At 43.0% G+C, this 27,842-nt stretch overlaps 1 protein-coding gene across 3 annotated transcripts in view; it reads left to right on the top strand.

The window, feature by feature from the left end:
• The first annotated feature begins 5,387 nt into the window (after positions 1-5,387).
• The window catches only part of Trim24 (tripartite motif containing 24), a 99,193-nt gene continuing 76,738 nt past the window's right edge, over positions 5,388-27,842 (top strand). Inside the window, exon 1 of one of the 3 annotated variants that reach the window (XM_069996865.1) lies at positions 5,388-6,009. In XM_069996865.1, coding sequence (XP_069852966.1) covers positions 5,652-6,009 — 358 coding nt within the window. In that variant the 5' untranslated portion in view covers positions 5,388-5,651. Of the gene's footprint in view, positions 6,010-6,278; positions 6,394-27,842 lie in introns of those variants that run through there. The other 2 variants (XM_069996866.1, XM_069996868.1) reach the window with 2 other exon arrangements.

Consider the following 27,842-nt stretch of genomic DNA (forward strand, 5'->3'; position numbering starts at 1 on the left):
TTAAAGTACCAGGATGGCAGTGAGAACAAGATGACATTACTTAGACCCAGTATCTACATTGCAATGTTATAAGGATACAAAAGTGAAAATAGAATTCAGGAATTAACAAATCAATGAATGAAATAGTATCTGAGCAGACCCATGCATATATGGAAAACTGATAAATAACAGATGGTATTTCAAATTAGAGAGACGTGGATGAATGAATTCGATGACTATAATTGGTACAACTAGTCATCCATACCAAAATAAGAATGAATTCTATTTTCCTCTCCCACCTCCCTACAAAATAATAGTGTCTGTCTCATAGAGTTACTATATTATGTGGTTGTTCAAAAGAATGAAGTAGCTGGGAATAGTGAAGCTCTCCAGTAACCCCAACACTGGAGGAACTAAGATAGGAAAATCAAGACTAAAAAAGAGCCAGGCACCAGTAGCTCATTCTTGTAATTCTAGTTATTGATTTGCTGGTCCTGGGGTTGAACTCTGGGCCCAGACTCTATCCCTGAGCTTCTTTTACTCGAGGCTAGCACTCTACTACTTGAGCCACAGTGCCACTTCTGGCTTTTTCTGAGTAGTTTATTGGAGATAAGAGTCACAGACTTTCCTGCCCAGGCTGGCTTTGAACCACAATCCTCAGATCTCAGCCTTCTGAGTAGCTAGGAGTAAAGGTGTGAACTACCAATGTCAGGCTAACACTTGTAATTCTAGCTACTTGAGATGCTGAGCTCTGAGAATCAGGGTTCAAAGCAAGCCTGGGCAGATAAATTGAAAAGGCTTATCTCTGATTAATCAGCAAATCCCAGAAGTATGGCTCAAGTGATAGAGCTCCAACTTTGAGGGGAAAAAGCCAAAGGAGAGTATGAGGTCCTGAGTTCAAATCCCAGTAGTGCCTCCCCATCAAAACAAAGCAAAAACAAAACCAAAGATCTTTGGACAGTAATGTTAAAAGATGATGTCAGAAATATTTATGTGTGCCTAGCTATTATATAGCACAATCCCATTTATGTGCTTTTCTATGTGGAAGAGGACACAAAACCCAACACCGTAGGGCTATATAAGTACAAAATTCATCTAGATGTATAGACAACAAACTGACACCATAGTTACCATGAGAAGAGCAAGAGCCTGGTGGAATTGTCAAGAACCACCAGCCCCTTTAGGAATTTCTGCCCCACCTGCCCTATCCAATTTCCCCTTGCCCTGCTAGTAATAGAATCTCTGCTCTTGCTGGGTTTTAGAATGGCACTTAACTATTCTACTGAAAAGGACACCTCCCTACTTTCCTTGAAACTAGGTGTGGCTTTTTAACAAAGCCAATGGCCAACAGAGTGTGTGTTCAATTTTCTTGTGTTAGCTGTTTAAATTGCCTGGCCTTCCAGTTTCTCTTTTCTAAAGTAAAGAAAGCCCTGGGTGTTAGATCTGGTCGTGTGGATAGGAAAATATCCATACCAAGCTGGAAGGATTCACTGGGGGCCATGTTATGTGAAAAAGAACTAAAGTTGAAATAGCTTGAGCCAATGAAATTGTCATACCAGCTTAGCCTATAACCTAACTGATATAAAGGGACCCAAACATCTCCACCTACCCCAACTTATTTTATAAAAATGCTCACAGGTATCATTGGCTATCTTCATCTGTTTGAGCTACTATAACTATATCCCATGCACTGGGTGGCTTCACACATAGAAATTTATGTTTCATACTGAACAGAAAAAATTGACTCAAACTATGCATAGACCAGTAGGCCTCCAGAAGACAAGCTATATCACAGATAAACCCCAGGCCCATCTCAAAGCCGGGCTTGAGCAAGAGATAACCAGCTGTTTCTGCTTCTGAAAACAGGCTCTGGCCACAAGCTTCCTGCAGTCTTAACTGCTGCCCCTTTTCCTTCTTAAGCAACCCCCAACTCTTTAAAACCCACCTATTGGCAACAGCATAGCCATTGTACCCTGACCCTATAAAAGCTCTGTAACCCCGCTACTCAGGGCCCAGAATTTCGAGTGTGAGTTTGTCTGGATCTGGATCTGCAGGGGTAAAATAAACCCTTCACAGACAATCTGTCTTTTCACCACATTTCTTCTACATTAAGTCCAACTTGCCGATTCTAGCTAATTGTGTTACTTCATGGAAAAGTAGCTAGCGCTTCCAGCTGTGCCAAGAGCTGCCTTTTCAGTCCTTCTGGTAGCTTTTCTTTGGTGTACTTCTGTAAAGGGAGTTCTGGTCTCACTTTCTCTTGAATGGACATCCATTTCTTCAGATTACTGCTGGTGGTATAATAAGAAATATGATTGATCTTTGTCTTTGTTTCCTGTAATTTGCTGAGTGAAAGGGGTGCGAAAGGTACCTATTGTTCTAATTTTCGGTGTCTGCCCTCCCCCAGCTGTGGTCATTAGACCCTCTACAAAATCTTTGGAATGTCCTGAATGATGGGTGGTGCCTCATTGTCCTTTGTTATTCATATTAAGCTTCTCTTGGCAGAGTATATGCTAATGAGGTGACTTTGGGGAAGGAGATCTGGACACCAAAACAACAAAGGGATTCTCAGAGTTGAAACTTGGAGCCCAGCCTCTGATCTCCTGGCAAGGGAAAGGGGCTGGAAATGGACTTACTCCCACTGGTCAGTGATTTAGTTAATCATGCCCAAGTAATGGAGCAGCCATAAAATCTCCCAACAGACAGGAGCTGGAGGGTTTCCAAGTTAGTGAACACATGAAGATGCTAGGAGCTTGGTACTCTTCCTCTCCCCTGCAAAGGGCATAGAAGCTCTGCAGCATCCCCACACCTTGCCCTATTCCATTTGGCTATTACTCAGTTTTGTCCTTTGAAAGAAACCAGCAAATGTAAGTAAAATGTTTTCCTGACTTGTAGGTACTACTCTGGCAAGTTGTTGCACCTGAGAGGACTGGGGCTAGACAAAGGACTAGAGCTCACAATTCACACCTTCAGGTTTTAGGGACTAGCCCCTTAACTTGGAGGTCATATACTAAGGAAACCTGGCATTCAGTCCCTGAACTGAATTGTTGGACATCAAGTTGATGTCTGCAGTCAAATGGAGAATTTCGTGGAGTGGAAACTCCACATATATGAGCTCAGAGGTTTTATGAGTATAGAAAGAGAATGTCTTCTTTCTGATGGTTTCACCTAATGAGCTCATTTCAACTTAATCACTCCCAAGGTAATTAAAGTGAAATACTTCTTTAAAAGCACAAATGGGTTTTGAAGTTCTCATGTTTCATGCTGAGTTGTGCTAGGATATTTGGTTTAGTAATGATTTCTCATAACTGTAACCAATGTCACCTTTTGATGTGTGTGTGTGTTTGCTGGTACTGGGTCTTGAACTCAGGGCCTTAGGTTTTTTCAATCAAGGCTGGCATTCTACCACTTGAGCCACAATGCCACTTTCTATAATGGCTAGTTAATTGGTGATGAGGTCTCAAGGAACTTTTTCTGCCCAGCTTTGCCTGGAACTGTGATCCTCAGCTCTCAGCCTCCTGAATAGCTAGAACTTACAGAAGTGAGCCAATTGTGCCCAGCACATTGTTTGAACTCAGGGTCTGAGAACAGCTCTTCAAGGCTAGTGCTCTGACTTTTTGGTGACTCAAGAGCCTTGGCTGGGAAGGTGGCTCAGAGGTAGAGCGCTTGCCTTGCATGCATGAGGCCCTGGGTTCGATTGCTCAGCACCACATAAGCAAAAAGAAAAAAAGCCGGAAGTGGTGCTGTGGCTCAAGTGGTAGAGTGCTAACCTTGAGCTGAAGAGCTGAGGGACAGCACCCAGGCCCAGAGTTCAGGCCCCATGACCAGACCCCTCCCCCCCCAAAAAAAGAGCCTCACACACTTGTCTTACCTGGGCTGGGTTTGAACCATGATTCTCAGATCTCAGCCTCTGGAATAGCTAGGATGATAAGTATAAACCACAGGGTTGGGTTTCTCTTAGTTTTATCAAAGCTTAGATCCACACTTCCACTTCTGGCTTCTTGATGGGTAATTGGAGATAAACATCTGGCGGATTTTTCGGACCTGGGCTAGCTTCAAACCTTAATCCTTAGATTTCAGCCTTCGGAGTAGACAAGATTCAAGGCATGAGCTACAGAGTCTGGCAACACTTTCCTGTACTGCTAAAAAAAAAAAAAAAAAAAAAAAAAAAAAGCATATATACTTTTATAGCAATGTCTTAGGGCTTGAACCCACCGCCCGGGCACTGTACCTTAAGCTCTTTTCCTCAAGGCTAGAGCTCTACCACATTGAGCCACAGTGTCACTTTCTAGTTGATTGGAGATAAAAATCTGACTTTCCAGCTTTCTACCCAGGCTGGCTTTGAACCCACGAGTCTCTGATCTGTCTCTTGAGTAGCTAGGATTACAGGCATGAGCCACCAGCATCGGCTCCCTGTGTGTATTTTTGAAGTTTCTCCCAAACCTGGCCAGTTTCTGATTTAAAGTGTAGGGGAAGGGCGGAAATGGGAAAACAAAAGGTACGAAATGCTTGGACAGCAGTATGGAGGTTTATTCTTAGGTCTTTTTATGATGTCATAGTGACAAAATGAAGACGTTTGTAGCTACATATTCCTTGGAACAGGAGCTACTTTTATTCAATGAAAAAAATCCCAATACTGACTTGAATATTTTAACCTCTTTCCATTAGGGAAATCCCTTTCCTCCTCATTCTTTACACCCATTCATTCATCATGGAGATGAAGAAATCCAGGCTTCACAATCCATGCTGCTTCTCCAGTATCTCTTCCACACAAGATGTTTTCCTTCTTTGCGCGCTTCATCCACCTTAGACCCTCCCCGTCTCCCCCACCACACCGACTCCCCTTACAAGGCTTCCAGCTCCAGTAGTAACACCAGAGTTTTCAAAGCAGTTACCCTAATTAACGGCGTGGAGTAGACCAGGTGGGGCCCCGCCCCGTGGGAGGAGCCAACACGGGGTGCCGAATTAAGTGCCTGCTGGTGAACAAATGAACCCTTCATCTCTTTAAAGAAGCTACACACGCGCTGCACATACACGCGCGCGCGCACACACGCACGCACACACACATACACACACACACACATACACACACACACACACACACACACACACACACACACACACACACACACACACACACACACACACACAGAACCAGTCAGAAGCCGCGAGTCTCGGCATCCGGGGTGGGCGGGGCCAGGCCGGCACCGCCCCTTCTCCCAGCCACCCGCCGGCCCTTCGGAACGCCGCGGGCTTCAATAGGCTCCGCCCCTTCCCCAGGCGCGGCCGCTATTGGCCGGCGCTCTCCGGGCTGACGCCTCGGTTGCTGGGAGAGCGAAGCGGGGGCGGAGCCTGCGGTGGGTCGGGGGGCCGCAGAGAAAGGCTGCGAGGCGCGGGCGGGCTGGGCGGATTCGACGCGCGCCGCAGCGGTTGGCGAAGCGGACCCGGCGCAGCCTCCGCGGTGCCGGGAACGGTCCCGGCTGACAGATTCCCCCTTCTTCCGGCTGCGCCACTGGGGAGGCGGATCCCCGGGGCCTCTGGCGGCTTCCTCCTCTCCGCGGGTCCAGCGAGCGGCCTGGGAGGAGGAGGTCGTCGGGGGCGGCGGCGGCGGCGAGCGGGGACCGCGCTCCCCCCTTCCCCGGCGGCGGCGGCGGCGGCGGCGGCGGGGCAGGACAATGGAGGTGGCTGTGGAGAAGGCAGCGGCGGCCGCGGCTCCGGCAGCGGCCGCCGGGGGGCCCTCGGCGGCCCCGAGCGGGGAAAACGAGGCCGAGAGCCGGCAGGGCCCGGACTCGGAGCGCGGCGGTGAGGCGGCCCCGCTCAACCTGTTGGACACTTGCGCCGTGTGTCACCAGAACATCCAGAGCCGGGCGCCCAAGCTGCTGCCCTGCCTGCACTCGTTCTGCAAGCGCTGCCTGCCCGCGCCCCAGCGCTACCTCATGCTGCCCGTGCCCATGCTGGGCTCGGCCGAGACCCCGCCGCCCCCGCCCGGCCCCGGCTCGCCGGTCAGCGGCTCCACGCCGTTCGCCACCCAAGGTGAGGACCGATCGCGGGCGCCGGGGAGGATGGGAAGGCGGGGCGGGAGCGGGGGAGCCCGGGAGGCGCCCGGGAGGCAGCGAGCGCCCTTGTGCGGCGCGACCCGCTGTCATGTCGCCCGGCGCCCGGGGTGCGCGGCGGGGGAGGGGAGGAGAGGGGCGGGGAGGGGAGGGAGGAGGGGCGGGGGAGGAGGAGGAGGAGGAGGAGGAGGAGGGTCTGTCAGCGGCGGGTGACACGGCCCGCGCGCTCCGCGGCGCGCACCGCCAACTTCCCTGGATGTCGCTGCTCGGGAGACCGGGATGCGCGGCCGCCCCGCGTTCCCTTCGGCGCCCAGGGGGCCCGGCCGGCCGCCCCCTCGGGCCGAGCTCCGACCGAGACTCCTGGGTGCGTCTTCGCGGGTCGCGCGGGGGGTCTTCGCCAACTGCATCCAATTAACCGCTGCCTCCCGCGAAGCTTTGTCCGGGTCCATCTGATCCTAATCAGCTGGCGTGGATACCTGCGTTATTCGAGCTGGAGCGGGCGGGCGGGCGGGAAGGGGGGGGGGGACGGAATTAAGTGATGGGGACTTTCTTTGATGATCGATTGCAGATTGGATGCCGTCTGTTTTCCTGCCCTGGATGTTTTGGTTCTTTTTACCTTGACGAGTTTCCAATCTCCTCTTTCCCCCTCCGCTGCGGACAAAGGAACCCGGCGCTGGGGTGTGTGTCTGCGTGTGTATCTGTGTGTCTGTGTCTGCTCCTTTCCCCGATTTTATTTGGAATGAGACAGTAGAGGGTAAAAAGAAGTGGACCAGAGTGACTTGGGGGGGGGGGGTGCAGGTTCTCTCGGGTTTGTAGGTAATTGGCTGGAAGTTCCTGTCTTTTTTGTGTGTGTGGTGTTTATTACTAGATAATGAGACTTTTTGACAGGTTCTCACCGCTAACGGTAACCGGCTCCAAGCATTTAAAGTTAAAAGCACTCCTAATTGTTTCTAGTAGAAAGAACACGTGAGGGTTTTCAGTTGTTAGTGCTGCAAATGTGTGAGCGTGGCCTTTCAAGTGAGGGAGAAGTCACTGAGAAAGGGAAATCGTTTTGTTTTGTTTTGCTTTTGTTCTTTTGGAAATCCGGACTCCACCGTGTAGCCCTGGAAAGCCCGTCCTCACGTTTTTGAGAAAGCGTCTCGTTTGTATCCAAACTGGAAAGCTAGGACTACAGGTGTGTGCCTCCACCCGGCCTGGAAATCCTGTCGTCCTCTTTTTTTTTTTTTAAGTAGTTTTACAAAGGGGTTTCAGTTCAACACGTGAGGTCACTGGGGCATGAATTTAGGGCCTGGTCTTTTTCCGTACAAAGATAGTACCAGCACTTGAGCCACACCTTGCTCCACTTCCCAGCATTTTGGTGGTTAATTGGAGATTAAAAAAAAAAAGTTTTTTGGACTTTCATGCTCTGGCTGTCTTCAAACCATGAAGGTTACAGCATCTTGGGTAGGATTACAGGCATGAGCTACCAGCACCAAGTGTGAACATCATTTTTAACATAAAGCTTTTAAGGATCTAGTTATTTGAAATTACATGCTGATCATTAGGTCAAAGGATGTATGAATGTAATGGTTTGAATAGATTTTTTTTAAATAAAAAATGCCTAATTGTTATTAAGGTGTTGTACCAGAGGATCAGGTAAGGAGTACATTTCTTTTTGGGTGATTTTGCCCCTCCCTTTGCTTTCCCCCAGTTTCCCCCTCCCATCCCTGCCTTGCTTTTTGACTAGGCTGGCCTCCAACTGCAACCTTATTGATCTCTCTCTCAAACGGCTGAAATTACAGGTGTAGAACTACTATGCCCAGCTAAATTCTAACACTTTCACCCCCCCCACCCCAGTTCTGGGACTTGAACTCAGGGCCTGAGAGTTATCCATAAAGATTGTGGTTTTATCATCAGGAGTGATCCTGATGTGGTCCCTCAAAGGAGTGGTTCCTCAAAGGGCAGAGATCTGTCTTGCCCATAAGTACTTGTCTCTGAAGCAGAAAAGAATTTCAGGATAATACGGGTAAGAATGGGAATAGTTGAGTTTTATTTACTGAGCAAGGTAGAAAGTAGAGAACACAATTCTTGAGACAAAGTACCAAGTGGCCACAGTGAAGCTCACATGAAGTCCCAGCCACTTGGGAGAAGAGAAGATAGTGTGTGGATATGAGTTTGACACTAGCCTGAACAAAACAAAAGGAAATACAAAAGAACTGTGGGCAAGGCTAAAGTGGTAAAGTGCTTTCTTGTAAAAAAAGATGAGCTGGGCCCTAGTGACTCATGCCTATAATCCTAGCTACTCAAGAGACTGAGAACTGAGGATCGAGGTTCAAAGCTAGCCCGGACAGGAAAGTTCATAAGACCCTTATCTCTGATTAACCACTAGAAAACTGAAGTGGCGCTGTGGAGTGCTAGCCTTGAGTTGAGAGATAGTGGCCAGGCCCAGAGTTCAAGGCCCACACCCAACAAAAAAAGAGAAAAAAGGAGATGTAACAAATTTTACTTTCAGGGGTGTATATATACTAAAAGAGGGCAGGGAATTTCATTCTTACAGATAAAGACTTCTTTCTTTGGGGTACCTGGTATATTTCAGTCTTTTTTTTTTTTTTTTTTCATTTGTCCTGCTTGCTACAGAAATCAATATCAGCTTGCCCCAGAGACACTAAGTTTTACTACATGTAGGTCTTTGTAATATCTATGTCCTGTCTCTCCATGGGCATGCACACATACGTGCCAGTCCTGGGGCTTGAACTCAGAGCCTGAGCGCTGTCCCTGAGCTTCTTTTGCTCAAGGCTAGTGATCTACCACTTTAGCCACAGCTCCACTATGACTCTTTTTTTGGTGATTTATTGGAGGTAAGAGTCTGACCAACTTTCCTGTCTGGGCTGACTTCAAATTTCGATCCTCAGATCTCAGCCTCCTTAATAACTAGGATTTCAGATATAAGCCACCAGCACCCAGCAGTTTCTCCTTTTGCAGACAATCTTAGTATCAAAGGAGTTATTCAACCCAAAGTTTCTCCTAATTGTATCATATGAAAGTCTCTAGCTGTAGGAGACAATTTTCCATAAGCCTCTATTTCTTCTCCACTAAGGTACTGACTGCCCTTTGTTTTTTCAATGACGTGTGAAGAACAGTATTGGAAGAAAGAGATAGCATCTTTGACTACAGAAAATGATAGACATGCATATTGTCCAGTATAATAAAGATAATGTTTCCTGCCAAAGCCAAAGGATAGGCTTACTTCTTACCTATTATAAAAGATTAAATTTAGGGTTCCTTTCCTATACCAACCTATTGCAGGTGTCAAATAGCACCTTTCATCTTGCTCTGGGGAGCTGAGGCCCTGGGAATAAATACAAAAAATGTTGATACTTTGGTTTATACTGTTGCTCTAAGTAATAAATTGTCTATTGTTTCTAACCCTTGGGAGGTTGCTTTCTTTTCCCTCCCTCCCTCTCTCCCCCCTCCTCCCTCCCTCCCTCCCTCCCTCCCTTCCTTCCTTCCTTCCTTCTTTTTCTTTTGCTGGTACTGGGGCTTGAACTCAGGGCCTCTTGCTTACATCTGGCATTCTACTACTTGAGCCATGCCTCCAATCCAGTATTTTACTGGCTAATTAGAGGTGGAATCTAGCAGACTTTCTGCCCAGGCTGGCTCAAATCTTGGCTCTGCAGATCTCAGCCCCCTGAGTAGCTAAGCTTACAGGTGTGCACCACTGGTACCCAACTCTTAGGCTCAATTTTGAGGCATTTGAAATTTCAGACTTTTTTTGTAATTCCAGTTTCCAAGTTTGTGTAATACCTTTTCTGTTGGGAGGCAGAGGTCAAAGGATCTTGAGGGTCAAGACCAGCCTGGTATATATAATAAGACCTGGTCAAAAAGAGAGAGGGAGAGGGTAAAGGAGGGAGGGAGGGAGGGAAAGGATTGGGAAGGGAAAGGAAGGGAAATGAAATGAAATGGGAAGAATTCATGACCTTTCTTCTAGGCATTGTGGTCATTTTCTATATGGGCTAAGCAGATAATTGAGATGAACCACCATGAATCTGAGGATAAAATATAGGAAATAGGGGAAATGAAAGAAGGGACAAAACTTGTATACAGCAGATTTCATGTAAGATTCACAGGAAGGTATATATAGATACACTGTAAGCCAAACAGGTTTGCTTGCTTGTTTGATTTGGTGCCGGGATCAAATTCTGGGGCTCACAGATCAAAGTGCACTACAACTAAGCTTCAATCCCCGCCAAAAATTGTTTTATGTATTTATTTATTTTGAAACCAGACTCTCAAGGTTTGTATCTAATCTTAGCTTCTCAGAAGGCTGAAATCTGGAGGATTGTTGTTCAAGGCCAGCCTGGCAAGCAAAGAAGTTGATTAGATTTTGTTAGCAAAATAACTATCAGAAAGCCAGGCTGAAGGTGTGACTGAAGTGGTAGAATGCCAGGATAGCAAGTGTGAGGCACTGAGTTCAAACCCCAGTACTGCCTTCTCCAAAAACAAAGCAGGTTTTTAAGAGTGGGTGGGACATTTTATTTTTAGATGTCTTACTCCAGAAAACCAGATTGTACTAATCTGACAGTTTCACACTTCTAAAGTCTCTAGAGACACTTCTGTCTGGGTTGTCTTCCGACGGAGGTTTTCAGGTCTCAGCCTTCTGAGTAGCTAAGATTACATGTGTGAGACACCCTCCCAAGGCTCATACATGTGGAATATTAAGACCAAACTCAATTACTAAATTACTAAATACCCGACATTGTCAATCAGATTTCCCTTTCTGTAAAATATTCTTGGATGCCTCTCCCTTTTAAAAATCCTAATTCACAGAAGCAGTAAATCCTAATACATCTTTCTTTCTTTCTTTCTTTCTTTTTCTTTTTTTTGTCGATTGTGGGGCTTGAACTCTAGGCTTGGGCACTGTCCCTGCGCTCTTCAGCTCAAGGCGAATGCTCTACCACTTGAGCCTCAGCGTCACTTCCAGTTTTCTAGTGGTTTATTGGAGATAAGAGTCTCACAGAGCTTCCTGCCTGGGCTGGCTTTGAACCATGATCCTCAGATCTCAGCCTGCTGAGTAGCTAGGATTACAGGCGTGAGCCACCAGTGCCGGCCTAATACATGTTTTCTTATGTCAGTTTGTTTCAACTTAAAAATAAAGCTATCAACTACAGAAAAAAAGTACAGTTTATAAATGCCTAGGTAGAAATGTGCCACCAAGCTCCCACTGAGAGCAGGTGCCTAAAACCTCGGTCTAAATAAACTTCCTTTTCTAATCTTCCTGTCAGAGGGATGAGGGAATGACCGCAGCTAAAGCTGGATGCCTACCTCAGTCTTGATTGTCATTTCCTCCACATGCAGAAAAGAGGCAAGAGCTTAAGAAAGGTTTTTCTTTTGGTATTATAAATTGGAAAACAAACTCATCTTGGAGAAATGTTATAAAGTACACGATTTGTATTTTGTGATGATAACATTAGACGATGTAGCAAACTATTTTTGAAAGGAATCCTATTTGTCAAGGAAGAATAAAATAATCAGTGCTTCAATATCTCTTAAGTGCTTTAAATATCTCTAAGATATTTAATTTTTGCAGTGGCAGGAATGGAACCTAGGACATAGTGCTTGCTAGGCTACATCCCTACTGCTCAAAACATATGTATCTATGTGTGCTTGCAGGGAGGAGAAGGATAGGTGTGGACATGGGCACCCATACTGGAGCTTGAACTCAGAGCCTCATGCTCTCACTTGGGGGCTGGCACGCTATCACCTGAGCCACAGTACCATTTTTAGTTTTTGATGGCTCATTGGAAGCAAGAGTCTTCCGCCATGCTGGCTTCAAATCTCCTATCTTCATATCTCAGCTGTATGAGCCATCAGCTCTCAACTTCAAAACGGGCAGTTGATAATATATGCTACTGTTTTCTGAGCTGGTTTCTTTTGATTCTTGGCTGAAAACTATAAATCATCTTGTAGGTAAGAGATTAATGGTAAAGGATCAATAGTGTTTAAAATTGACACGTACTTTGCATTTCTATATAAAATCTGTGTGTTCACCTGGTGATGGGAATCAGCACAGTACTCCCACTCTTAACCTGCAGTTTCACTTCCTGAGATTTCAGTTACCATCTGAGGTCAACCACAGTCTGGAAAATCCCAGAAATAATTTGTGTTTTAAATTGGGTACTCTTCTGAGTAGTGATTTGAAATCTCACCCCTTCATACTTAGGGTATGAGTCATGCTTTTTGTCCACACATCCATGCTGTATATGCCACATGCCCATTAGTCACATGGTTGTCCTTTCATTTACATCTGCTGTCCTGGTATGCAGTGCTTGTTTCAGGTAACCCTGAAGTGGCATCTTGACCTTGCATCACAATGCTTACCTTATTCACTCACCTCATCTTGTCACGTAGGCATTGTATCATCCTAATATCATCAACAGGAGGATTAGAACTGTGCCCTGTTTTTAGAGAAGGGTCCATGTAATTTTAAGTAGTTTTTATAATTCTATTTTTGGTACTGTCCCTAATGAATAAACTTAGTCTTAGGTATGCATATGTAAGAAAACTCAAGAGAGAGAGAGAGAGAGAGAGAGAGAGAGAGAGAGAGAGAGAGATGCTCAAGGCTAGCACTCTACCACTTGAGCCACAGTGCCACACTTCCAGTTTTCTAGTGGTTTATTGGGATTAGGAGTCTTATGGTCTTCCTGTCCAGGCTGGCATTGATCCACAATCCTCAGATCTCAGCCTTCTGAGTAGCTAGGATTACAGGCATCAGCCACCAGTGCCCAGCTTTTTCCAGTATTTTTATGGTTTTAATTCCATGCTGTTTATATCTAATCCAGTAGCAGATTTTTATATAAGTAGAGTTCCATGGGTTTTGTTTTCATTTTTTGTATTTTCTTTTTGTACCAGTCCTGGGACTTGAACTCAGGCCTGAGCATTGTCCCTGGATTTTCTTGCTTAAGGCTAGCTCACTACCATGAGAGCTACAGTTCCACTTCCAGCTTTTTTGGTATGACTAAAGAGAGAGAGATTTCAGCTGGGCGCTGGTGCCTGTAATCCTAGCTACTCAGGAGGCTGAGATCTGAGGATCACAGTTCAAAGCCAGCCCGGGTAGGAAAGGCTGTGAGACTCTTATCTCCAATAAATCACTAGAAAACTGGAAGTGGCGCTGTGGCTCAAGTGGTCGAGCACTCACCTTGAGCTGAAGAGCACAAGGACAGTGCCCAGGCCCAGAGTACAAGCCCCACAACTGACCAAAAAAATAAAATAAAATAAAAAGAGATGAGTTTCATGGACTTTCCTATCCAGACTACCTTGCAACGGTGATCCTCAAATCTCAGCCTCCTGGGTAGCTAGGATTACAGGCATGAAAGTACTATTAAAACAAAAACAAAAAACAAGGTCTGGGAAGGTGTCTCAGTGGTAGAGGGCTTGCCTTGCATGCATGAGACCTGGGTTCAATTCCTCAGCACCACCTAAGCAGAAAAAGCTGGAAGTGGTGCTGTGGCTCCAGTGGTAGAGCATTAGCCTTGAGCTGAAGAGCTGAGGAACAGTGCCCAGGCCCAGAGTTCAGGCCCCACAACCAACAACAACAAAAAACCCAAACACTATTCATTGAAAGACTACTTTTCTATTTTGATTTTTTTTTAAAAATCAATTGGTCATATATGTATGGTCTGTTGATACAGACTTTACTCTGTTGATTTATCCATTGAGCTAATAGATTTTTAAGTTACTGTAGCATGTTAAACAAAATTTGAAATGTTTTATGTTTAATGGCATTGGAAGTGATATTTTTAAAATTTCCTTTCCATTTGTTTCTTGATATAGCATTATTGATTATTATGTCATCATGCTAAATTCAAGTATCAAATGTAATAGTTCATTTCATCTTGTTGAATTATGAAATTTAAGTATTTTTGTAGCATTTCTAGCTAGATTATATAGGAGATAGTTTGACTTCTTTCTATTCTTTACAACTTACCCTTTTTTTTTTTTAAAGCCTTATCTCTGTAGGACCTAACAAAACATAGAGTTTAAAGTACTAATATATAGTTTTGGAGGTGGTAGCTAGTGGTAGAATGGTTTGCCTAGCAATACACGAGGCCCAGGGTTTTGATGGCTAGTGTCACTAGAACAAAGTGTTACTTTATAAAAATGGTGCGATAGTTATGCTCCATGAAAGGCCAGTGAAAGGGCTACCTTTTGAGGACTATCCTGAGGAGAGAGAGTCAAGGCTGCCACAAACCCACATGTAGTTTTTGTGTAGGTTGGAAAGAAGGGCTTTGTATACAGTTGTCCCTACCATCAAGGGATTTCTCTACTGCAAACCTAATTGTTTCCCCAAACCCTCAAATTATAAGGTACTTGTGTTTGGATAAGTAGCTTTATGGAGATTAATATCTGCTTTTAACTAAGATGGCTGTCAAAAAATTGAAGATCATTGTAGGCCATTACCAGATCTTTGGCATAAAGCACTTCATCTCTGTTCACAGGGAGTTTCATATAGAGACCGGTCAAATCCTTACATTGTAGATGTGTAGATCACATATCCGGAAACCCAGCCATCCTTGGGTTTGGTGGTGCACACCTATAATCCTAATACTCTGAAGGCTGAGGCAGGATGGTGAGGTTCCTACCAGCTTGGATTATATAGTAAGATCATGCCTCAAACCAGTAACTGAAATAGTGATCCTAAATTCCAGCTGCAGTTCCCATCACAGAGGTCTGGCTCTTCACAAGTCTGTACTCAAGGCTGGGTGCTGATACTTTGGCTTCCTTGTAAATTTGGTGGGATAATGTAGAAGGCTGAGTCCATAGAAATCAGGGCTGCGTCTCCCTCCCTCCCTCCCTCTCTCCCCATCCCCACCTTCCCCCCTCTCTCCCCATCCCCCCTCTCTCTTCCCCCTCTTCCTCCCTCTCTTCTTTGTGTGTGTGTGTGTGTGTGTGTGTGTAAGTGTAAGTGTGTTACTGGGGATTGAATTTAGGGCCTTGTGCTTGTGTTCCACCACGTGAGCTTTGTTCCTAACCCCAGGACTTAGTCATCTTATATGACTTCCCAGTGTGTGTAGTAGATGGCTACTTGGCATTCCTGAGACCTGAACATGTAATTAGCTGACAACAAATTATTATGCTCTATAGAAAGCTATAACCTTTGCTGTCTCCTTTTTTGTTTCATTTTTATCAGGTATATGGAGATGACGGAGTTGGGATTTTTTTTCCCTGCCTTGAGTTATTTGAATCTTTGAAGTGTCATTTTCAGCTATGACAAAGATGATACTCATCTGTAAACACAAAAGCACTGACATGGTAGAGCTGGCCCGGCATAGGCTCTTATCAGCCTTACTGGGAGGCTTAATAGCATTGATTATCTTAACCAGTCTAAGAAAAAAAATGATACTAAAAATTTCAGAATTAACAAGAAGACTCTGAAGTTGATTGACATCTTATATTGTGTACCATGCCAGAAGTGTATCTTAGAGCATTAGTTGACAGTAGTGAAAGGTGGTTCTCATGATTAGTGTAACATTTAAATATTATGTACTTCACCTTGATTTTATTCCTTTGAGTCATATATTCTGTACCAAGTATCCTAGTACTATAGTTTGGGTCCATAAAGAAGTGTGTGTGTGTGTGTGTGTGTGTGTGTGTGTGTGTGTGTGTGTGTGTGTGTGTGTGTGTGTGTGTGTGTGTGTGTGTGTGTGTGTGTGTGTGTGTGTGTGTGTGTGTGTGTGTGTGTTTAAATGGTACACAGCTATTCGTTGAATTGACTCAACTTTTTCCCCCCAAATACCATATCTTCCTCTTTTTTTTTTCCCCCTCTTTCTGGGGTATGGAAAGGGAACCTTAGCCTTTTTTCTGTATCCTGTGTGCTCAGATGTCTTTGAAGCTGTAAAACTGCCCCTATGTCTTTTTTTTTTTTTTTTTTTTGTCGGTCATGGGGCTTGAACTCTGGGCCTGGGCGTTGTCCCTTAGCTCTTCAGCTCAAGGCGAGCGCTCTACCACTTGAGCTACTGCACCACTTCCGGTTTTCTGGTGGTTTATTGGAGATAGGAGTCTCACGGTCTCTCCTGCCCGGGCTGGCTTTGAACCGCGATCCTCAGATCTCAGCCTCCTGAGTAGCTAGGATTACAGGCGTGAGCCACCAGCGCCCGGCTGCCCCTATGTCTTGAACTTCTTCCTGATTTCTTCTAATATAGTCTATAGATACTAATGTTACAGAACAACAAAGCTGAAAGAAAAACGTTAGAGTATGGTAGTTCAGACCTGGAATCCATGTGTTTAGGTCAAGGCAGTAGGACCGCTACTACGGCCAGGCTACATAGGGACGCCTGTCTGAAAAAACAATTCTTTAGTGGCTTAAAATCATGACTATTTCACTTTATCAATGTAATGATGTCCCTTAACTGCATGCTTTCAATATGAAGTATAGTCAGAAGCCATGGGATTCCTACAGTCTCTTTGTACCGGTCTACATTGATTTATGTTTCTTCCTGTCCTCCATCTTACAGATCTTACTTGTTTATTGTGGAACTTGTATGACTTAATTTGCTTTTACTAATTTTTCTTGCCCACATTTCTTACCTGTCTTTGGTGTTTGCTCCTTCAATTTCTCTAAATCTTCTGTTTCTCTCCTTGTTTTTTTCTCTTCTTTTCTGGGCAAATAGTGAGAAAACCTAGGACAGTGGTTGCTAGACTAAGAAGCACTACATAGAGAGACTGAGAACAAGTTGGAGAAAACTAGGAAAGTAATGTCTTGGATGCCAGCATGAGAAAGGGTGCACAGAGACAGCAGTGTTTGGCAAAATGCAAAAGCATCTTTTGGTAGAAAGAGAGGTAGGAGTTAGTGGACTTAATGAATTGCAGTTCAAAAGATGTAATTGGAAAGTTCAGACAACTCTAGAAAAGTTTACTTCTGAAGGGGAGGAAAGATATAAGGGATCACCAGAAGTGATAGAAATAGGAAGTTAAGGAAGATTTCTTGTGCATTTCTGTTTTTATAAAACAAAGCCTTAAGTACACTTCAATGAAATTAGAAAGGCTCTGCATAAGTGATTTTTTTTTTTTTTTTTTGGTAGGGCATGGAGCTTGAACATAGGGCCTTGGGTGCTATTCCTGAGCCTCTTTGCACTCAAGGCTAGTGCTGTACCAATTGAGTCACAGCTCTGATTCCAGTTTTTTGAGTGGTTAATTGAAAAATAAGAGTCTCATGGAGACTTCTGGCTGGCCAGCTTCAAATCTCAATCCTCAGATCTTAGCCTCCTAAGTGGCTAGGATTACAGAGGTGAGCCACTGTGCCTGGGTTTGTTTTGTTTTGTTTGTTATTTGGGGGAGTATTTTCTATTTCTTTTCTTTCTTTCTTTTTTTTTTTTTTTGATCAGTCGTGGGTCTTGAACTCTGGGCCTGCGCGCTGTCCCTCAGCTCTTTAGCTCAAGGCTAGCACTCTACCACTTGAGCCACAGCACCACTTCTGGTTTTCTGGTGGTTAATTGGAGATAAGAATCTCATGGACTTTCCTGCCCTGGCTGGCTTCAAACCTTGATCCTCAGATCTCAGTCTCCTGAGTAGCTAGAATTATAGGTGTGAGCCACCAGTGCCAGACTCCTTTTTTTTTTTTTTTTTTGAGACAATTTCATTAAGAAGCCAGCTTGTAACTATGTAACCAATAACATGCCTCCCAGGTGCTAGGATGACAAGTGTGTACCTCCCTGCCCCAGCTTCTTCTTTTTTTTTTTTCTTTTTGGGTCTGGTCGTGGGGCCTGAACTCTGGGCCTGGGCTCTGTCCCTCAGCTCTTCAGCTCAAGGCTAGCGCTCTACTACTTGAGCCACAGCGCCACTTCCGGCTTTTTTCTTTTTGCTTATGTGGTGCTGAAAAATCAAACCAGGGCCTCATGCATGCAAAGCAAGCGTTCTGCCACTGAGCCACCTTCCCAGTCCCCCTACCCCAGCTTCAAAGGGACATCTAGAATCAAATATTGTACAGTCAACAGCCCAAAAAGTAGAATTTCTCCTGAGAATAGAGTAGGCCAGCAGCATCTCTCTCAGTAATAGTTGAAACAAGGAGGGTTGCATATTAGGTGCAGGTTTCTGTATATGTACTGGAAGTCATAGGAAAGTCTGAGGCAGCTGGGACAGCTAGTCCTTGTGGTTCTTGGAAATGGTGAAAGAACAGAGCCCCACACTGCAAATAGACTCCTGCAGACTAACACAAGTAGACCAGAGTAGGAAATTGCTAATGGAGAGAAAAGACTGCTGGGTGCTGGTGGCTCTAGTTTCTCAGGAGGCTGAAATCTGAGGATCAAGGTTCAACCCAGGCAGGAAAGTCAGTGAGACTCTTTGTCACCAATTAACCACCAGAAAACCAGAAGTGGCACTGTGGCTCAAAGTGGTAGAGTACTAGCCTAGAGCAAAAGAGCTAAAGGACTGCACCCAGGCCTTGAGTTCAAGCCCCACAACTGACAAAAAAAAGACTGGGATACACATTGGAAGGAACAGTTGCGAGAAGTGTTTATACTAAGTTACACAGATTTGAATGCTATGATGAAAACTTGAGAGAGCTCTGAAACTCTAAATGTAGGAAAGTTATCTTGTTATCTTAAAGTATTTCTGCTCCATAAGTGCTACACTGTTATAAGTAAATAAAAACTTTACTGTAAATTGTAGGAGGTGCTCAATGTAGTCTTTTACCCTTCAGGGATTACACAGAACAAAAGAAAAAAAGGTTGAAAATACTCTGAAAAATAGACCGGATGCTTTAGAGGACTAGTGAAAATCCATTTCTACAATATAAGCTTAGAAAATAAAATGTGCTAGGAAAAGACAACATATCTAACTGTTGTGGCACAGCTTGTAATCCCAGCCCTTAAGAACCTGAGATAGGAGGATCTTGAGTTTAGATCAGTTCCAGTAAGACCCTGATTCAAAACACTTAAAAAGAAGGATGGCCTATAGACACATGAAGAAATGCTCAACATCCCTAGCCATAAAAGAAATGCAAATCAAAACAACATTGAGATACCACCTCACCCCAGTTAGAATGGCTAAAATCAAGAACTCTAATGACAACAGATGCTGGAGGGGATGTGGACAGAAGGGAACCTTACTGTATTGTTGGTGGGAGTGTAAACTTGTTCAACCACTTTGGAAAGCAGTATGGAGGTTCCTCAAAAGACTCCACATAGAGCTCCCCTATGACCCAGCAATCCCACTTTTGGGCATTTACCCAAATGTTCACAAACAAGACCACACTAAAGCTACCAGCATGACTATGTTTATTGCAGCATTATTTACCATAGCTAAGATATGGAACCAACCCAGATGCCCCTCAGTAGATGAATGGATCAAGAAAATGTGGTATATATACACAATGGAATTCTATGCCTCCATCAGAAAGAATAACATTGCCCCATTTGTTAGGAAATGGAAAGACTTGGAAAAAATTATATTAAGTAAGCCAGGCCCAAAGAAACATAGGTCCCATGGTTTCCCTTATTTGCAATAACTAGTATATGTCTGAGTCAAGCAGAAAAGGTCCGATAAGGTGATGTTAGGGAAATGAACCCTAAGATATGTATTCAATTGTTTCTTAACACATTTGTAAGATGATTTCTTTGTTGCTTTGTATGTCCCTCCCCCACAGTATAACCCCTGCTTTCACTGTATTTGATGTCGGTATAATTTGTGGAGGGGAAGGGGGAAAAAAATCATTTAAATAGGGATACAGGTGGACCCATTGCAACAATGAGATGTACAAGTCATTATGTCGAAAACGAACTTTACAACTTTGGTGCAGGGCGGGGGTGGGGGTGTGGGGGACGGGGGAAGGATGGGAATGGATGGGCAGGGGAAAAAAAGGAGGAGGCTACAATGCTTGATAAGAAATGTACTCATTATCTTGCCCATGTAATTGTAGTTTCACAATAAAAAAAAATAAAAAACACTTAAAAAGGAGGGGGGCTCACTCCTGTAATCCTAGCTACCTTTGAAGACTGAATTTGATGCCAGTTCAGGAAGACAAATCCAACAGACTCTTTTTTTTGGGGGGGGGCGTCCGGTTGTGGGGCCTAAACTCTGGGCCTGGGTGCTGTCCCTCAGCTCTTCTGCTCAAGGCTAGCGCTCTACCACTTGAGTCACAGCACCACTTCCGGCTTTTTTCTTTTTGCTTATGTGGTGCTGAGGAATCGAACCCAGGGCCTCAGACATGCAAGGCAAGCGCCCTACCACTGAGCCAACTTCCCAGCCCCCAACAGACTCTTATTTCCAGTTACCAAGCAAAAAATCAGAGGTAGATGTGTGGCTCAAGTGGTAGTCTGCCAGCCTTGAGCATAAGGCCCTGAGTTCAAGCCCAGGACACTACAGAAAAATAAAAAGGGGAGGATTACACCACATCCTTACAGGAATTGAACTACCAAAACATAGTCTAGGATTCAGAGGAAAAGAACATACTTAGGGAATCCATTAAAAAAATATATATACTAGATTACCTAACAATGGTCAGACTACGAAGCCTCTCCAACATCAATATTTGAGTCCTAAAGACAATAAATAAAGAAGGTTTTTAGATTTTCAGGAGGAGAAGATAACTTGAGCTTTTTATACCAAGCTAGGTGATCTTCAAGTATAAATTAGACCCATTAAACATTTTGAGGATTTGACATTTTATTTATTTCTTTGTGTATGCTTGGTTTTTATTTTTCTCTAAACATTTGAGAATAAGTTGTAGACAGTATGACCTAAACATGTCAATATGTCTCCAGAGGGGGCGGGGGGGGGGGGAAATCTGCCGGACATGGTGGCGCACACCTGTAATCCTAGCTACTCAGGAGGCTGAGATCTGAGGATCGCGGTTCAAAGCCAGCCCAGGCAGGAAAGACCCTGAAACTCTTATCTCCAATTAACACTCAGAAAACCGGAAGTGGCACTATGGCTCAAGTGGTAGAGCACTAGCCTTGAGCTGAAGAGTTGAGGGACAGCGCTCAGGCCCAGAGTTCAAGCCCCATGACTAACCATAAAGAAAACAAAAATCCTTCACTGAAGTAAGATTAACATACTATATAACACACTTGTGTGTACTTAAATGTGATAGTTGGTGAATTTGGGCATGTGCAAAGACATTCTCTTGTGCAAACACAGTATAAGCTGGATGATGGTGGCTCATACATGTAATCCTAGCTAGTGAGGAGGCTGAGATCTGAGGATCATTGTTCAAAGCCAGCCAGAGCAGGAAAGTCCATGAAGTCCTTTTCTTCAGCTAATGAGCAAAAAGCCAGAAGTGGGAGTATACTCAAATGATAGAGGGCCAGTCTTCAGTATAGGAAAAGGTAAGGGACAATGTCCAAGTCCTAGTACCACACACACACTGCAACATACAAACCCCCAAAGCAAAACCAGAAAAACCTCAGAGGGGGCAGTGGCAAGCCAGGGATTGAGCTTAGTTAGATGAAGCCCAGGGACAGAGAAGTTCTTTGGTGGTTTTGTGGTGTGTACACCCAATGGTCTGATAAGAAGAGGAGGTCCGTGTGCCATCCTCAGCTGACCCTCCTTTCACATGCAGGGAGGTGGGGGAAGCTCAGCCTAGGTGTGGGGTCTGTAACATAGAGGGGCAAAGCTGATGAGCATATCTGATATTATACCTACATTCTTTAGCATTCTTGTACTTTATATCAGCCCAGTCCATTGCTATAATTAATAATTTATGTAAAGCTTCCTCTTTTCAAATTGTGGTTTCTCTCCTGATCATGTGCAGACTGAGCCATCGGGGCAGCACAGGTTGGTGGGCCAGTTGAATATCCATGGTGGTGGTGGTTTGGTGGTGGTTTTGCTTGTTCTCTTTTTCTGTCTTGGGGTGGGGTGCAAGGGGCATGCCAAAATGGAGGGAGGAAGGAGTGAACAAATACAGTCATGGTATTCAGAACACACTATTTGGGAAATGAACTAAGCAACTTGTAAGCAGGAGTAAGAAGGGGAAAGTGAAGGAAAGGGTGACGTCCAAAAAGAAATGTACTCATCTGACTTATGAAATGGCAACCCCTTTGTTACACCATCATAACAACAGTTAACATTATACACACACACACACATATTTAAAGTTGAATGTCCATGTATAAAATTATGTTGTAGTTACATCTGATATAAAAACTCCAAATGGGGGCCGGGAATGTGGCTTAGTGGTAGAGTGCTTGCCTAGCATGCATGAAACCCTGGGTTCAATTCCTCAGTACTACATAAACAGAAAAGCCAGAAATGGTGCCTGCAGTCCAAGTGGTTAGCCTTGAGTAAAAGAAGCTCAGGGACAGTGTCCAATTCAACCCCCAGGACTGGAAAAAAAAACCAAACCAAAACAACAACAACAACAAAAACCCTCCAAATGGGCCACAAATCTAAATTTTAAACTATGAAAATTTAAGAACAATGGAGAAAATGTTAGAAAGGTTTCTTACATAAGGCACAAAAGAACAATCCAGAAAAAAATTAATTAATTTCATCAAAATAAAAGACCCGAAGTTCCATTCAGAAACAAACAGGGTGGCACAGAAAAAAATACAAGATAAAGGAAAGGGTTGTTTCTTCCAAAACTAAGAATACTTTTAACATGGGGCCATACCAAAGGACACAAATATTAACCTGAGGGAGTTCTTACTGCCTTAGGACAGTTTTGTTATCAAAATTAATTAAAAGGAACTGAATGATGAATGAATTGAATGAAGAGTAAGGTAGATTATAGCATATTGAAAACTTTCACACATCTCTAATGATAAATAAGAAAATGTCATTTGTACAATTATCAACTAATGAAGTGATTTAATGATTGTAATTTTGCAATGACTGTAATAACTGATGAAAGCAAGATTCATTAATAGTGTCAATCTGAGTTCTTTGTGAACCTAATATTCACAGACACTAAAGTATCTCCTAGGAGATTAGTTATTAACTGTTATGAGGGTGTAGGGACTTATCCTCATAAGGCAAAACCTGGTGACCACTCCTTAAACAAGTAATCAAAACCAATGCTAACAATCATGTGTTTCCCTAAAATTAACGACAGGACACATGTTTTTGTTTTGTTTTTAAAGTGAAAATGATACAGGATCTCAGCCTCCTGACTAACTAGGATTATAGGCATGAGCCACTGATACCCAACAGATATCGCTGTTTTTAATGGACTATTCTTTCACTACCTCATTTTTATAAGAATAAAGTATAAGATGTTGTGTCTGGATTTATTTCTGGACTATTTTGTTCATATTTTAATTTACCTTTACATTGATACCATGTCCCCCCTGAGTTTATATATAAAAACTAAGAATTTTCTTGTTTTTTTTTTTGTCAGTTTGGGGCTTGAACTCAGGGCCTGGGCTCTGTCCCTGAGCTTTTCTGCTCAAGGTTAGCATTCTATCAGTTTGAATCACAGCTCTAGAGCCTCTGGTCTTCTGGTGGTTTATTGGAGATAAGAGTCTCAAGGACTTTTCCTGCTCAGGCTGGCTTTGAACCACAATCCTCAGATCTCAGCCTCCTGAGTAGTTAGGATTACAAGTGTGAGCCACCAATGCCCTACCAAAACTAAAAATTTTATGCTAGCAAAATAACCAGAAAGTTGTTCTGTGGGGAATTCTTGTGTTTGACTGTAGAACTGAGTTTAATAGCGATGAGGGATAGCAAGGAGGTATAACATGATGTTCATTTGTATAGCTCAGGAGCAGAAAAAAACAGTTCACAAATCTTTCCTCAGGAAGCTATTAGAGAACAAATTTCAGACAACCAAGAAATGGTTTAATAGGCTCCTTGATTGAATAACCAGGTCATGAAAGCATATTAGTACTTTAAATAGTTGCTAAGGGACATGAGCTGGAAAGAGTATGGAGGGAGGAAAGGAGCTGATTTCTATAGTGGTCATAATGGTATCTTTAGGCACTATTTAACAGGGGTCTAAGAATATCATTATGAGAATAAATAATATTTGGGGAGAGAGGTTGGAGAGTTAAAAAAAACTAGCAGAATAATTTATGTATTCTGTGACAGAATGAAACTATGTTACTTATATAAGTATACAGGCTTAATTGTCCTGTTCAGAGAAAAAAAATTCAGGTTAACTAACAGAATTCAACTTTGCGCTCTTCACAAGATGTAACCACAAAACTGAAAGATTCAGAAAAGAATAAGAAGTTGGGCAAGGATATGGTAGGCAAATAAAATTCGGTTTACAATTCTGAAATTACACAAGGCAGAATTCAGGCCAGGTATCATTAAAAAGGTGGGACACATAATGAGAATATAGTATTAGGTATATGGATAATTACTATGCAGAACGGATTGTGCTTTTTACAATTGTGTGCATATAGGTAGTTGACTTTTTAATGTAAATACCATTTTGCAGTTTGCTTTTTTAAAAAAGGCTGCAGGAGTATTAAGAATTACACATTTACACTCAGAAAATTATAATAGTCTCAGTTCAAGATCCAGTAATCAAAATTTTATAAGGCTATCAAGGACTTAACAAGCAAAAACTGATTTTTATGGTTATATACTACATACAATAGAGTATACTGTGTAAATATAAGAGATACTTATGAAAAATTATTTGGGATACAAAGACTTAATATATATATGTCCTTCAAATAGATCTTGTATTCTATTTAGGCATTATACCTGTATAAAACTATAGGAATATAATGCACATCACTGGATTGCCAGTGGGACTGCAGAATTATAAAACTCCTATGGAAGAGGATTTGGCACTGTTTATCAAAATTGTGAATGTACTTTCGCATTGACACATAGTATCTACTTCTAGGAATATATCTCAAGAATCCAATTGAAAAAATATAAAACAATGTTTGCCCAGGGATATTCTGCTACACAGTTGGTAATAAGGAAAGCGTAATGTGAAAAGCAATAACTGACTGCTGGAGTCAACTATGATATATCACTGACTAGAGAAGGAAGAAAGATCTCTCATTATAGTGAATTCCAAGATGGGTAGTGAAACGGAAGCAGCAAGGTACAGGGGAATTCATTTTAGTTTTATTTGCTCTCTCTCTCTCTCTCTCTCTCTCTCTCTCTCTCTCTCTCTCTCTCTCTCTCTCTCTCTCTCTCTCTCTCGTGTGTGTGTGTGTGTGTGTGTGTGTGTGTGTGTGTGTGTGTGTGTGTGTGTGTGTGTGTGTGTGTGTGTGTGTGTGTGTGTGTGTGTGTGTGTGTGTGTGTGTGTGTGTGTGTGTGTGTGTGTGTGTGTGTGTGTGTGTGTGTGTGTGTGTACCTAGGGGCTAAAAGCCTGGGCATTGTCTTGTCTTGGAGCTTTTTTTACTTATGTCCAGCACTCTATACCACTTGAGACACAAGTCTACTGCAAGCGTTTGGTGGTTAATTGGCTGGTCTGGAATGACAATCCTCAGATCTTAGCCGCCTGAGTAGCATAGATTACAGGTGTGAGCTACAGCTATTAGCTACCTTTTATAGGAAGTGTGGTTTCTGTGTATACTTCTTAGAACCTTTTTAGAGAGAGAAAATACTAAAAAAGAGAAAATATACATTTGTATTTAAAAGATATAGTGGAAGAATAAGTAACAGACTAAAAAGGAGCGGGGAGCCTATGGCTCACACCTGTCATCCTAGCTACTCAGGAGGCTGAGATCTGAGCATCATGGTTCAAAGCCAGCCCAGTCAGGAAAATCCATGGGACTATTATCTCCAATTAACCACCAGAAAACCAGAAGTGGCTCAAAATGTCAGAGTGTTAGCCTTGAGTGAAAAAGCTCGGTATAGTACCCAGGCTCTGAGTTCAAGCCTCATGACTGGGGGTTGGAGGTGAGGGTAAAAACAAGACTATAAAAATGGCTACCAGTGGGGGCAGGAGAGAACAGAAGAATTAGGGATGAAAACTAGACCCCTGTAATGTGACTTACATTGCTGTATTGACTTTGGAACTATGTAATTACTTTATAATTAGCCCGAAACCAAGCACCAATCTCCCAACCCCTCCAAAAGAAAAACCAATGAGTAGCATTATATATTAGTGACATTGTTTTATAAACATGTAAATTGTTTCAATTGATTTTAAATAACTATATTTATAAAGCATTCTTGATAAGCTATGTCAAGCATAGAAAGAAATATTGCTTCATTTATGGCTATTCTGTGTAACCTCTAGTGGTTATAATAGTGTGGTTATTTTGAAATTATTTAGATTTCATGTGTCATAACACATATAGTTAATTATCTTAATGGTGTTAGGCAAAGGAATACCCAGTATAATTATAACAGTCTCAGGATGGAAGCTTGCAGTAAACTTGACAAAGATTAAAGCTAGAAGGACTTCAGATTTCAGAGGATATATCTGAGGAAACATGTAAAATTCAGAGATTACCTGATATATTTGAACATAAGGAAAGGAATTTAACTCAGGCCCTGGGCTCTGTCCCTGACCTATCTATGCTCAAGGCTAGTGCTGTACCACTTGAGTCACAGTGCCACTTTGGCTTTTTCTGAGTAGTTTATTCCTGCCTAAGTTAGCTTTGAACCATGATCCTTAGATCTCAGCCTCCTGAGTAGCTAGGATTACAGGTGTGAGCCACCAATACCCAGTTAGGAATTTGTATTCTTGTTAGAAAGTTTGGTTTACTTTAGTGATAAATACCTAAAAAAAAACTAAGCAAACATTTTGCACAACATTTGCAGACATTTTGAGAGTGACATTGATTGAGAAAAACAATTGTGATATGCTCTAAAACACAGTTGTGAATATTACTGAAAGTTCTGTTATGCATCTTATTGCGTGCGTGTGTGTGTGCATGCGGGTGCACACATGAGTGCCAGTACTGGAACTTGAACTCCGGTCCTAGACACTGTCCCTTAGCTTTTTTGCTCAAAGCTGGCACTCTACCACTTGAGCATACTTCCATTCTTCTGGCTTCTTGCTGGTTAATTGGAAATAGTCTCATAAACTATTCTGCCCAGGCTGGTTTCAAATCGTGAAACTCAGATCTCAGTCTCCTGAGTATCTAAGACTACAATTACAGGTTTGAGCCCCCCACTCCCCTATCAGAACCTGGCTGTAGTAGATGTGTGTCTGTGTCTGTGTCTGTGTGTGAGTCCTAGTACCCAAACCAGCCTGAGTACTGTTCCTGAACAGGCTAACTAGCACTCTACCACTTGAGCCACACCTCCACTTCCAGCTTTTTGGTAGTTAATTGGGGATAAGTGTTTCAATAGACTTTCCTGCCTAGGCTTTCCTTGAACCATGATCCTTAGATTCTCAACCTTCAGTAGCTGAGATTACAGGTGTGAAGCATCCACACCTGGCTTTATAGTAGGTTTTGATAGCTGATAAAATAAGCCATTATATGCACTTCCTGATTATCACCACTGTGATCATTTCTCAGAAACACCTATTCATTATATCTTCACTGTTTGAATTATGTAAACTTCAGAATTTACCCTTTAATTCCACAAAAATAATCAGGTATTAATTTAGAATATGGGGTATGGTAAATTGATTTTAGCAGAGTTTATATATGTATAATGTTGAGTTTCATATGCCATAGCTTTGATACATGGCTTATGTTTTCTTTAATGACTAAACGTTTGTAGTTAGGCTCACGGGGATTTTTGTTGTTGCTGAAGTACTGGGGATTGAACCTGGGTTACACAAGTCTAGGCAAACACTGCCATTGAGTAGCATTCTCAGGCATCTCAGGGATTTTACATGTTTTTTCTTAGGATTTTTCTTAGGTATTTAACTAGTAGGTTTTGTTGTATTAGAAATCATTTACATATACACACATAACATTTTAATTATACATTTCTGTTCCTGGTAAATATTCAAATTGGAAATGCCCATTA

Source organism: Dipodomys merriami, unplaced genomic scaffold (genome assembly GCF_024711535.1).
Source record: "Dipodomys merriami isolate MVZ:Mamm:240054 unplaced genomic scaffold, mDipMer1.0.p SCAF_5, whole genome shotgun sequence".
NCBI lineage: Eukaryota > Metazoa > Chordata > Mammalia > Rodentia > Heteromyidae > Dipodomys > Dipodomys merriami.